At 39.5% G+C, this 13270-nt stretch overlaps 1 protein-coding gene across 1 annotated transcript in view; it reads right to left on the reverse strand.

Moving 5' to 3' along the window:
• Nucleotides 1-13270, reverse strand: part of alk (ALK receptor tyrosine kinase) — a 120640-nt gene that overhangs the window by 66698 nt on the left and 40672 nt on the right. Inside the window, exon 3 of the mRNA XM_085392233.1 lies at nucleotides 1916-2047. Coding sequence (XP_085248359.1) covers nucleotides 1916-2047 — 132 coding nt within the window. The remainder of the gene's footprint in view (nucleotides 1-1915; nucleotides 2048-13270) is intronic.

Raw genomic sequence — 13270 nt, forward strand, 5'->3', positions numbered from 1 at the left:
ATCGAGCTACGTCATACTGCAATAAAATTTTTGTCCTGCAGCAACTACGTCAACATTTTTAGTGGAATTTCTGTTTCAGATCTATGAGATTCTGGCTGGACTCTGATTTGATTTGTGATTTTTTTCCAGTTTATCATCACAAACAGACTCCATCTAATAGCAAACTTGACCCCATGCAGTCACCAACTGATAGCAGACTGACTCCCAAAAAGGCAATCAAAGCTATCACAGATAAACAAGCAAAGAAAACCATCAGCACTAGCAATACTGCAGCAGAGTCTCAAACATCAGTACTGTGAATTCCTACATGGATCCAGCTTTAACAGCATTTTGAGATGGTAAACTAGTGTTGGAAAGAAGTGGGGTGTCTGCAGAATTTCAGCAGACTCAGGCCAACCAGAGGAAGTTCTCTAACAAGGAGTGTAGGATGTGTTCATGTGTAATGATGCTGAAGTAGGATGGCGAGGAAGAGCCACAGGGACTTGGTTGTTCTTATATGTCAGGAATCTTTGTGATTGACACATGCTAAGTTTGTTCCTCCGGCCTTCTTTCTGCTTTTCCCCCCGTTAATGAACTTTGAACAGCTCATGAAGGATTTAAATAGATCAAATCCAGTGACGATAACTTGTGGATATCACAGACAATACCGTATCAGAGAGGGAACGCTGTGATTTAGCCAGCAGGGGTGATTATTACAAGTGGTAGTGATGTAAATGGAGCAAATATAGAACTTAAGCTACAGTAGTAGAAAAGTGCAAGGATAGACTGAGGAATGAACATATGGATAATTAGCCCTTGTCCTTAATTAAAAAGGATAAAGACTGTTACTTTTAAAAAAGCAGAGACGGAAACAGAACCTTAATTCAGAGCAAATGACAGCTGGCCTTCATGCCTTCATGCACTCTCAGCATTACAAAAGCACAAAGTGGAAAAGGTGTGCGGAAATGCACTCAGAACAATTAGCCTCTCTCTGCAGAACCCATTAGTTTGTGTCAAATATTACACATGAGTTTCCATGCTCTGTTTGTTACTGATGTACGAGTGTGCAGCCACCAGTCTGATTAATGTCTTGAAAACACAATTCAGGAATATTGCTACGACGTGTACAAACCGGCTTTGTGTTTTACTGATTGTTACTTATGCTCAGATGTCCAAGTAAATCTTATGAAATCAAAATGTTACATACACATTGTATTCAAATGGAGATTATACCCCTGAGTTAGCCCCTCAGGCCAATTAGGACTGATAAGTCCTCCTTCAGTAGAAAGAGAGACGGTGCCTGGCTGGGATTTTCACCCTCTTATCTTTCAGCTCTCATTGTTAGCAAACCTATACACACGAGGGAGCAGCCATCATTTTAATAAGCACCACATGGGAGGCTGACCTGCACTGTGGGCAAATTAATTTTGCTCAGTATAGTATGGATGAAGAACTCTGAAATCAAGCTACAACATATGTAGGGGTTAAAGATCTCAACGGCGTGGTTATAAGTCACAGAAACAACACAAATACATTCAGGTAGGACTAAAAAAAGATCCTCGGGACTCACACGCACATAGACACACACAAACAGCGAGGCCTGGGGGACTTCACTTGTGAATGAGATGTCAGCATAGTTTGGTAGTGTTCCTCCTAGGCCTCGAGAAAAGCACAAAACAAATGTGCAAAGAGATAGAAATAACAGCTACAGAATATGTCAAGGGTGAGAAATGCTCGCCAAGCTGTCTTTTTTTTATTGGCCTTTCCCTGTGCTTCTCTTTCAGGAAAAGCTCATGAAGAAGCTCCGTTGCTGCTCTGCTGGGCAGGAAACAACAGCTTCATTAAAGGAGGCTCACCACAGCTGACCGACTTCAAGTGCGCCGTTTTTATCCAAAAACACAGAAAGGGCAGCGGCCCGTGCGTAGGGTGTACTCACGACACACGTTGCCTTCGTCGTCGCCGAGCGGGCAGTCTGTACTGAAGTCACAGAGTTTGTCCAGTGGGATCTCAGGCCCGTTGTTACAGTGGTACTGGCCTTCCAGTGTGATGTTCATGCTGGGCGAGGATGCTAAACAGAGAAGAAAGAAATAGAAATTGACATAATGGTTTGCAGGAGATATTCTAGCACTTTGGCACTGTGTGTGAAAACAAAGCATTTTCACAGCTCAGGTAGAGTTTAGGAGATGTTTTGCTTGTTGGCAGCAGAATCAAAAGAATGCACTGCAAAAAACAACAAATGACAAAAACCCCTCATCTTTGGAGAGAAGGAAAAATGTCTCCCAATTTAGGTTTAAGTTCAGACTGATGTGTTATTTATATGTTATTTTCTTGCTGACTCAGATAAATATACGGTTACGACATAAGAGTTTATCAGTGAGTAATAACGGCTAATATAACCCCTGAGTGTAAACCTTGTGTTACATCAGCTGACTGCCAGCACCATCATGATCAACTTGGCTTACGCAGTATGAGCATCTGGCTTTGAATACAGTACACATCCATCAGACAAGGAACACAAACACCAAAGAGAAAAGAAAAAAAAACATGACCCAGATGCAGTTAGCAGATACACATGGAGTGGGAGAACACACATAATAACAAAGGCACCAATTGATATCACCGGTCTCAGCAACTCAATTGTAACCAGGAGCATTTGCATATCTATGCAAATCAGAAAAGTGATATCTCACCTTCACCTTAATAATGAGAAACTGATCACAGCAAAGAGAACAAAACAGACAGGCGGAAAGAAAAAACAAAAAAACTGTACACTGATGGGAATCTTGTTTTTTTCCAACGTCTCTCATGGAGGAAAAAAAAATGGGAAGTGATTCTTATCATGACTGACTGGCTGCGCCTACTGTAGTCTGCCCTTGATCTGTAATATGCAGATTTGTTCTCTGCTCAGATGAACTTGGAGTTAAAGCCTGATAACGATTTCAAGGCAGGAGAGGCAGCGTGCAGCACAGGCTGGTAGCTGAGACAACTATTCGGGCAAAATTTCATCATGAAGTTTGTAATGAATTAACTTTTTGTTTTTCCATTTTGCATTATGTTCTGCGTGACATGATGATAAAACCTTTGGCACCATTTCTGCATCACAGGCTTGCAGAAAATATGCAAGACCAAGTTAAATTGCAGGATAAATCCACTTTTATAATCCCTTACTCTTTGTTCGAATTGATTTAGGTTTATTTAGATGGCACCGAGTGACAACAATAGTTATCTCAAGGCACATTTATATAATTTATATGATAAACACGCACCAGCATAACAGACTGAAACCAAATGACACCTTATAAGCAACCACTTAGCGACAGTAGGGAGATGGAAAAAAATAAGCATTCCGTTTAAGAGCAAGAAATCTTCAACAAAGGCAGTTTTTCAGAATGCTTTTTGGACACCCTGATAATAAAGAAATGCAACAGTCCATCCTCAAAGTTGGATTTAGTGTCTCAGGGTGATACTGACTAACTCTGAGACAGGATTTTCCTCAATTTTATGCTACACTTCACTATAGGTTGAAAGAAGCGGTCACAGAAACATGTTTTGTATGTGGAGTGAAAGACATAATCTTGGCTCATAATATTACAGGAGGTCAATATAAGTAGATACATTGCAATTATTACAATAAGCCAGTTTCATTCAGGTCCACAATAATCAAACAAATATTTGAGCATGCAGTTCTTTAAATTTAAAGATATGACTTATTTCTGGAACCTCCATCTCCTTCCATGCCCATATATGGAAATCCTAAGCAGCCATCAGTGAGGACAGAAGGAGGAGCTGGGGTGGAGATGGGTTGCAAAGCAGTATGCAGATGCGCACCAGGTATGGGTCAGCTAAAGGAGGCTAAATATTGAGCCTTATATGAGATTTACTAATTGGAAGTGTAGAAGGGCATCAGCTGGGTTGTCAGTTGATGTGGACTAGTATTGATCTGCCTGAACTTTGTGGCCAGCCATAACTAATGCAATGCGGGATTTTCATCTGAAGTGAGGAGCAAGTTAGAGGTGATCCAGGGCATTAAGTCTTTAGATTATCTTTATAGTTTAATTACTTTGTATCATCCAGCATCACAGATAAGTATAGGCGGGTAACTGCGCAGCACTGGTGAGAGCATTGTTTTAATATATCACTGGCTTAAACCAGTGAAAGCCACAAGTCAATATGTATGTCAAAAGGAAACAAAGCAAACAGCAAGAAAAATGCTAAAGCTCATTCATCCACAATATTAGTATCATATTTTAATGAACTTCTTGCTTTCAGTTCTTTCAGTGCACCTTACCAATAAAGGCTAATAAAAAAAACATAATTACTATAAGTGGATGCAGGTGTTGACATAAAGAACATAAAGATGTGGTAATAGATTGAATATGTCTCAGATAACATTTGGATAAGCAAACATCTAATTAGTTGCACAGGAATTACTGTCTACTTAGTGTGCAACATTTCACACTTATGCCGTATTCTCACCTCTTTTTTTTTTCTCCCACATTGTGGTGGAGAAAAACTTACGGCCCAGCAGGAAACTGGCACAGTGAAGTCTTTGGCTTAGAAAGAGAGGGTGCCATTTTTATTGGACAAAACACATTAGTCAGAGGCCTCCCACAGCACACCATTGTGGTAAGAAAGTCACATTAACATGTCAGTGAGTAATCCAGTTCAAACCCCTTTAAAGCCTGGCCTGATTAAATGACTGATAACGAGTCTGCTTAATGTCAGTGTTTGTGAAGTGCATTCCTGAGCTTTGTTTTGTTTTTTTTACAAACTAAATGGAGCACATGCTTGCACACACGAAGCTGCAGACTCGCTAACATGTGAAATTCACGGAGGAACGGAGAAAAAGGCAAATACAGTATTTTATTCAAATGAGGGTAGGCGAAGTCTTGTTTGCCTAGCGCCCAGTGTGGGGGTATAGATGTGGTTTTGCTATGTGTATTCAGTCATGCTCAACACATGTATTATGCATTGCTTGTGCTCACTGGCTTCCTTTCTGTATAATGTTGACACCGCAAGCTGAGCGATTTATCAAGAAAGGGAAAAAAAGTTACCAAGAGTACAGTGAAGCCTTCGGGCGATGTATGTAAATTCATCGATTTATCTTAGTTTGATGACAGTGGAGTAAAAAGTATCAGTATAAAAGTGGCAGTGTCACTAACTTTACGCTCCTGAAGCAGGTAAGAGCAGCCAGATGTGGCTGCCGCACTTCTGGCCTACCGCAGTTCTTAAATCACACTTGTCAGATTGTGAAAACAAGTGGGTCAGTGAGGGATGAATTGCCTGTGGAAGTAAGTGAGTTTTGTTATCCTTGTGCTCATGGGGCTGGCTTTGCTTTGAAAGGGGAATGATGTATGGATGGCAAAAAGCTGGAGAGGTGACTGGAGAGGGCACAGCTGCTGCTGGTAAGTGACAAAACATACAGAAACCCACTTGTGGATTTTAACTGAAAATCCACAAGTGGGTTTAAGATGGTTGATCTCATAATTCAGGAAGCCACCAGCTACTGTCTGATGATCTAGCGTCTGACCCCAGAGGCTAAATGGTCAATAAGCCAGTATTTCAGGGCAGTGGAGTCGGGATATCCAGATAGCAGAAAATAATTGTCAGGTTCAAGCCTTACTATTCTGTGTGCCGGTCATTTATGAATGAATGTATTTTCTAAAAGTTAATTAAAAAAAAAGTCATTGGACACACTGACCTATGAATCATCATTCATAAAAAAAAAGCCAGCATTGTGTTTACAATGTGCAGAATGTACAAAACAATAAAAAAAAAAAACTGGAGAGGCCGAAAACACTACACAGGACCTAAGAGATGCATCTGGACCTTCAATTGATCCATCTAACGTTCACTGAAGCCTCATTAGTAATGGTCTCAATAGAAAGGCGGTTATCAAAGAAGGGGAAACAGGAGAAAAGGCCAAATTACACAGGAACTGGATTGAAAATAAGTCTTAAGGAGTGATCAGCCATCTATAAAACATGGTGAAGGTGCTGTGATGGTTTGGTGTGGAATTTCAGCCAGTGATGTTGGGGATCTTGTAAAAACTGAAATTAGAATTATAAGTGCAGAAAAGTACAGTCAGATTTTGATCCACCATGTAAAATTTGGCAAATATCTGATTGGTAGTGGCTTCATTTTTCAGTATAATGATCCCTTACCCACTGCCAGTGCAGTAAAAGCATACCTAGATAGAAAAACACACAAAGTAACACTATCAATTATGAATTGACCTCCTCAAGCCCAGACCTCAACATTATTGAAGCAGTGTGGGATCATCTGAAGGCTGCCAACATCCAAAAGGAAGCTTTGAATGGCCTTCAATAAGCCCGGAGAACTCTTCCTGTGGTCTATTTAAATAAATTACAAGAAAGCTACCTCAGAGACTTCAGGCTGTGTTGAAGAATAAAGCTCTTCATACCAAATATTGACCTTAAAGCTCACTAAAACTGTACAAACTCTATTGTATGTGTATATGCTGTATTTTCATATATGTTTGGACATTTCAATAAATTGATGCACCTGTTTCCCATAGTCCTATGAAAATATAAAGAAACAGGGGGAGTCTTGGGACTCTGGCACAGTATTGTAGCAAAAACAAAAAGAAATTAAACCCCTTAAGTCTGATTGCAACAAGTGCAAATCCCTTTAAGGCTGGGTGCAACATTTGCAAGCCTCTCAACTACGACGTTTTTGAAATGTAAGCATATAAAACTTTCTTAAATCGCGTACGGCTCTGAAAGGAAAAACACGCCGCCGTCACAGCGGGTCCTAAAGGGATATTCACTTTTATCCAGTGACAAAGCAAACCATTTCGGAGTTCAACAAAGATGCTGGATTTCTGTCACAGGAGGGGAAAAGAGCTATGGGATAAGTTTCCATAAAATTACACAAATATTCTCAAGACAGACTCATCGTCTCGAGACAATTCAGCCTTTGCTTTTTTATATCTGCACATTATATTTTCAGTGAAATTATGTAGAACATAAATGTGCAACTTCTTTTTCCAAAATAATGCTAGCGGCATCACTGACTTGTTTTCCAAGCTCGACTAGATTTCAGAGTCAGAGTCGGAGGATTGTACTGACACTGGTATCCAGAAACAGGAGAGACCGTTAGAGAACACTTTGCTGTTATATTACTTCTCAGCTATGGTGCTTTTGTGTAAGGGGAGTGTGCTGAACCCATTCTTCACAATCTAAAGCATTCAGGTTATCACAGCTGACTGTTAACAACTATTAATGGATGACTGGTGAACAATTAACAAGTAACTAGACAAGAGTCATTTAGAAAGTACAATCAATAGGCAGCGGGAGTCACTTCACTAGTCCATCATAGTTAAAAGCTGCTTCCAGAGAGAGTGTGCAGGCCTCAGTGTGTCACTATTATTTAATTACTGCTACGTGACTTGTTGGATATCCTGGAAGACCTTCTGTATCCTCTGAGGACATAGTAAACAGGGGGAACAATATTTTGTTTTTGTATGCCAATGTAAAGTCTCATTAAAACCTTTTTGATAACAGCTCTGCAATACTTTGGATCTGAGTGCTTTATCATTTCTCTAAACAGAATTAAATTAATTTCAATTTAATTAAAAATGGGGAAAAAGAGCAGCTTTTAAGTTAAATATGGTTTTTGTGCATTTCACTGCCAGTTGATCATGTTTGAGTTCAGACGTGTGCTCAGTGGAGTTTAGCGTTTCGTGTTTGTCATCTAATTATAAGCCAAGTTGTTCTATTTCTTTTAAAAAAAAACAACCTTTTATTCGTGCCATCTGCTTACAGGATGAAAATCGAAGAGGCTTCATCTACAAGATCAAAAGCAAAATTAATTTAGAGCACAAATTTTGAAAAAATGACTTAGATGTCCAAACATGTCTTAAATGCAGTTTCCTAAAAACCTGTTGAGGTCACTGACTGCAAAAATGTGCAATTTCTATTTATTTCTTTTAATGGTTTAAACATTGTTTGAATGTGCTGTTTGTCTCCCGACAAATGTAGACTGAATGTAGCAAAAATTTCATGAAAATGAAAAATATAGAACTTGATTAATAATGTGTAAACAAATGAATACACAAACATCTCCGGCCAACCAAAAGATGAGAAGAATAATACTTAGACAAAGTTTTAAAGTCAGAGAAAACATTTATTTGCATTGGCTCGTGCCAAAGCCAAACAATGGCTTAGGATGGGTTTTCTGGTTCAAGCATTTCCCTCATGGCAGAAACTGAAGCACCAGTGAGCTCAGCTGAAATCAATTCAACAATAGTACTTAACATTTTAGTGTTTTTGCATAACCCCAATAAAGATATCGCGTTTAGATTCCACTGATAGAGACATTACACTTGGCGAGATATCAAAAGATCTTGCAAACCAGTTTGCCTTGCCATTTGAATAAAACTTCTGACATGGTTTGGTGGATATCGCTTGTAGATTTGAATACAAACAGACGCATCCTTGTTGAAGACAAGCTGCAAAAACACAATCTGGAGTCATAGAGAGGGTAGACTGATCCAGAAATTAATATGGTTTTTGTTTTCCTACAGATGAGCAAGCACGTCAGTCACATCGTAAAATCCCTCTGTGTGCTCTAAAACAACAACAACAACAAAACCAGTCTGAAGAACCGCCTGGCTTGAGATCTGCTTGTGCTTCGTGTGGATAGAATGCCAATAAGCAGAAAAGGAAACACAACAGAAACAATATCTTTGCAGACTTGATTGAGTCTAGCAGATGATTCAGCAGTAGTTAGAAGTCATTTATCCGATTTTGGTCATTCATTACTTCGCAATCTTCCATCTTAAGTGCCATAATGGTGGCCTGTCCTCTGTCACAGGGGACAAAAATCTAAAGGAGCCCGAGCACGGGTGGTGCAACTATCTTGCCACCCCATTAATGGCAAAATTTAACGATATTTATGGAGATTTACAGTGGCTGCAATACTCAAGATGGATGCAGCTGGGTTTCCCGCTGGACAGTCGACAGGACAAGAAGTATTCGCTCATGAATTCAATTAACTGCACACAGCCACGCTCGATTGGTCCGAGCTCTGCCCAATCACTATCACTATCTGTCATGCTCCCTGCTGGAGAGAGCCGCACACACTCGAGCAAAGACGGAGAGGGAAAAACATCTATTCTACACTCCTACGATTTTTTTTCTTTTTTTACTGCAGAAAAATGACAGATATTGTACTGAGTGTAAAATAATACATGTGTACAATATTGTTGGATTACCCATCTGTTTTTCTTTTTTTTAATCTTATATACACACCGGACTCAAACATTGTCCATACATCTCTACTTTTTAGGTTTATTGATATTTTTACTCTGTCTGATCTAAACTATAAATGACAGACGAGATAACAGCCTCAAAACAACGAGCAAGGAAACACCGACGTTATTGAACTGGTTCTAAGAATTCTCAACTACAGCTACACAACAGAGGCCACATTGAGTTTAAGGCAATGTCACAATGTAAAACACTTGGCAACTCTTGAAAAAGTTGAAAGACAGACACAGCACTCTTGATCCGAAAAGCCAAGCATTTTGGCCTCTACCATCTTGGGTCTTTGAAGTGACTGACAAACTGGGGGACACACATATGGCAGCAAGTTCACCAGTCTCAAGATTGCATTACTGCTCTATTGTCTATTTGACTCTACACTGGGACAAATTTACAAAATGATTAACCAAATTAACATTATTATATACTCAGTCTTCAAAATCACAGATAGTAGATAGATAGATAGAGGTAGAAGGATTCTTTTTCACCCTATACACTCAATCTTTATGCAACCTTTGAAGGTTGAAGCGACTTTTGAACTGGCATGCTCTATAGTAATTATTTGCGTTATTGCAGTAAATACACACTGGACCTGGTACAGGTGCAAGGTGTGTTTTGTGTGTCACACACTGTGTCCGCTAGCTAAAGTTACAGTATTTCCCACGGAGAGAAAAGAGTGAACACTAACTTTACAGACAGAAAAAGATGTCCTCATTTCTAATCACATACTGGATCTGTATATGTCTTTTCATAAATTTTGTAATTTAATATTGTAAAACGTCTGCAAAACAAACATAAGTTATACTTAATTTCTGTAATTCAAATGTTGCATGAAAATACTGGAGTTTCTAGCAGGATAAAAAGGTTAGTTTTCTGTACTGTGATGGATTTAGAGTGAAGAACAGTGTGTTGGACTGGTGCACAATGGCTGTGGTGCTTATGGTCTGTACTCAGTTATGTAGCAGAGATTAATTTGCATTTAAGCTTATGAAGATTAGATTCATTCACTGAATTCAACCTTTATACGTTTGGTACAAAGGTAGTATAAACAGAAGGCCCGGGATCCTGAATCGGCCCAGCAAAGACTCCAGTCAGACTCACTGGACGTCTTTGGAAAATGTTAGGGAGGCAAAGATTTTAGACTTTTAATCATATTTTCTTGTATTTTACAGCTTGCCCTACTAACAAAGAGCTCGACCATGCCCATTCACACTGCACCAAAGTAATGAAGTACAAGATATACCTGTACAATTAAATGATAAACAATTAAGGTGCCTGTTTTTTTCACTACTAAAGGTCCACAGTATACAGTATATTAAAAATGCAACATTTTCTGTGGATTAACAAAAACGTTCTGCTTTATAATTCCAGTACGGTTTGGGCAGGAGGCTACCAGAAGATTTTACATCATTTTACACAGCAACTTCTTAAATTTAAACCCAGAGTGCTGACAGATTTCTCTCATTAACTACAGCAGCATTTCTTTATCATGTAGAGAAAACTGAGACTTACTATTGAAATTGCACTTCTTTTTCTTATACTGAGATATCTCAGATTGATTAAATGTGCTGTTATACTCACCCTCTACAATGAAGGCAACAGATAATAGTTATTTTTTTGAAATTCTCTTTCACTGCTTGTGTTCTTCACAACAGATTCAAGCTGAGTACATTTATTAGAACTAGAATTTAGACAGGAATAACATTTATCTTCTCGTACTAATAGTAAGGTTCATTTAACTTTACACAATGCATGGCAGAGCTGTCCGCCAATGCATTACAAAGGCTGTACTTTTTCACTTTTACTCGAGTAAGAAGTTGCTTTAGTACTTTAACATTTACTGGAGTATTTTTTAAACACAGTGTCTGGACTTCTACTTAAGTAAAGAATGTCTGTACTTTTGCCATCTCTGTAATACTTGACCTTAAAAAATGGAATATTAAAGTTTGGTTTCTGTGTAAGTACTATAAAATAAATTCTACTTGATTTGACACTCTCTATACACAAAAATGAGCGGAAAAGGTTCCTCTTGTGGTGGAACAACAGCTATACTAAACAAGCCCATTCTAAGAGCTGTCATTGAACGTAGTTCTTGCACTGTGGGCACAAAAGATAGAAGTACTTTCTACAAGTTAGTAGAAATCTCAGAAAGTTCCGGTGTGCACTGCACACGGTTGAAAAACAGGTATTTAAATATAAAACTATAATTTGCATATGTGTAACTTTGTTTTGTTGTTGACTTTCACACAGTTATAATGATGCTGTATAATTCTTAGCATTGTTTCCTCTGGTTATTTTTCTCAGTTTGGTTGCCCGTGGTCTGACTTCATAAGACATTTTATACCACCAGAAAGCTTTCAGGAAAATAATATCAACATTAGAGCCAGTGGAAAATTTCTCTCAATGTGTTTTTTTTTCTTTTATCTGCAATGTTGTGGTCATTTCCTTAAAGTATACAAAAGAGTGAAATTCACAAAGTGCATCATTGTATGACATGCTGGCTGTTCCAACTTTTGTTTCTTGCATTACCACGACTCTGCATCTACAAAGCTAAGTAAACATTGTTACCAACCAATAATACAGATCAGCTTTGACATCAAAGCGTCTTTCCCACAGTCAGGGCGACTGTGGTGAGACTGTAGCCTTTGTTTTGTTTAAAATGATCAGCATTATGCCACGGGGCTTTGATTCCACAGCACTGGCCTTGATGTTTCATATCTTTTTCAGTCTGATGAGCAGGTTTGGGTTTATTTCACGGGAGAAATCATCTCAGTGCACTAACTTTAAGGTAAAAAGTCATAACCACTATTTTTACTCCACTACAGGAAAAATGTTTGCTACCCATTGCTGACACACTGAGTTCTTCAGAAGGTGATGCAATATATCAGAGGCTTTTTTAAGGACGTAAATTTTTGTTAATGCTGTTGAAATTTGTACCAGCAATAGATCAAAGTCATAAAACATCATAGAGCAATACTTTTTAGTGCACTGAACAGGATCAGTGAAATCGCTTAAAAACATAGAGCTTCCTCAAGAGTTTGAAGACATTTCAAACAGATAACCATTTAAAAATGAAATATATTGTAGGTTAGGGTTAGGTCATTGGTAGAATGAATATATATATATAAACAAGACTAACAAGACTAGTTAACAAGACTGGCTACGGATACCGACTACGGAACGGAGCAGTTGTCAGCCACCTCCTGTACATGGATGACATCAAGCTGTATGCCAAGAGTGAACGAGACATCGATTCACTGATCCACACTACCAGGCTATACAGCAATGACATTGGAATGTCGTTCGGACTGGAGAAGTGTAGTCGGATTGTAACGAAGAGAGGGAAGGTAGTCAGAACTGAGGGGATTGAACTACCAGAAGGCAACATTGCAGACATAGAGGACAGTTACAAGTACCTGGGGATCCCGCAGACGAATGGGAACCATGAAGAGGCCGCCAGAAAAGCTGCAACCACCAAGTACCTGCAGAGGGTCAGGCAAGTCCTGAGGAGTCAGCTGAATGGTAAGAACAAGATCCGGGCCATCAACACGTACGCCCTGCCCGTGATCAGGTACCCTGCTGGGGTAATAGGCTGGCCAAAGGAGGAGATAGAAGCCACTGACATAAAGACAAGAAAGCTCCTTACCATGCATGGAGGGTTTCACCCCAAGTCCAGCACCCTGAGGCTGTACACTAAGCGGAAGGAAGGGGGCCGGGGACTGGTGAGTGTCAGCACCACAGTCCAGGATGAGACAACGAACATCCAAGAATACATTGGGAAGATGGTCCCAACTGACCAAGTGCTCAGTGAATACCTCAGGCAGCAGAAACCCAAGAAAGAGGAGGGAGACGAGGAACCATCATGGAAGGACAGGCCCCTGCACGGTATGTACCACCGGCAGATAGAGGGGGTGGCTGATATCCAGAAATCCTACCAGTGGCTGGACAAAGCTGGACTGAAAGACAGCACAGAGGCACTAATCATGGCAGCACAAGAACAAGCT

The sequence above is a fragment of the Rhamphochromis longiceps genome, linkage group LG19, assembly GCF_057381845.1.
Source record: "Rhamphochromis longiceps isolate RC_006_pf linkage group LG19, R_longiceps_female_GT1.1, whole genome shotgun sequence".
Taxonomy (NCBI): Eukaryota; Metazoa; Chordata; class Actinopteri; order Cichliformes; family Cichlidae; genus Rhamphochromis; species Rhamphochromis longiceps.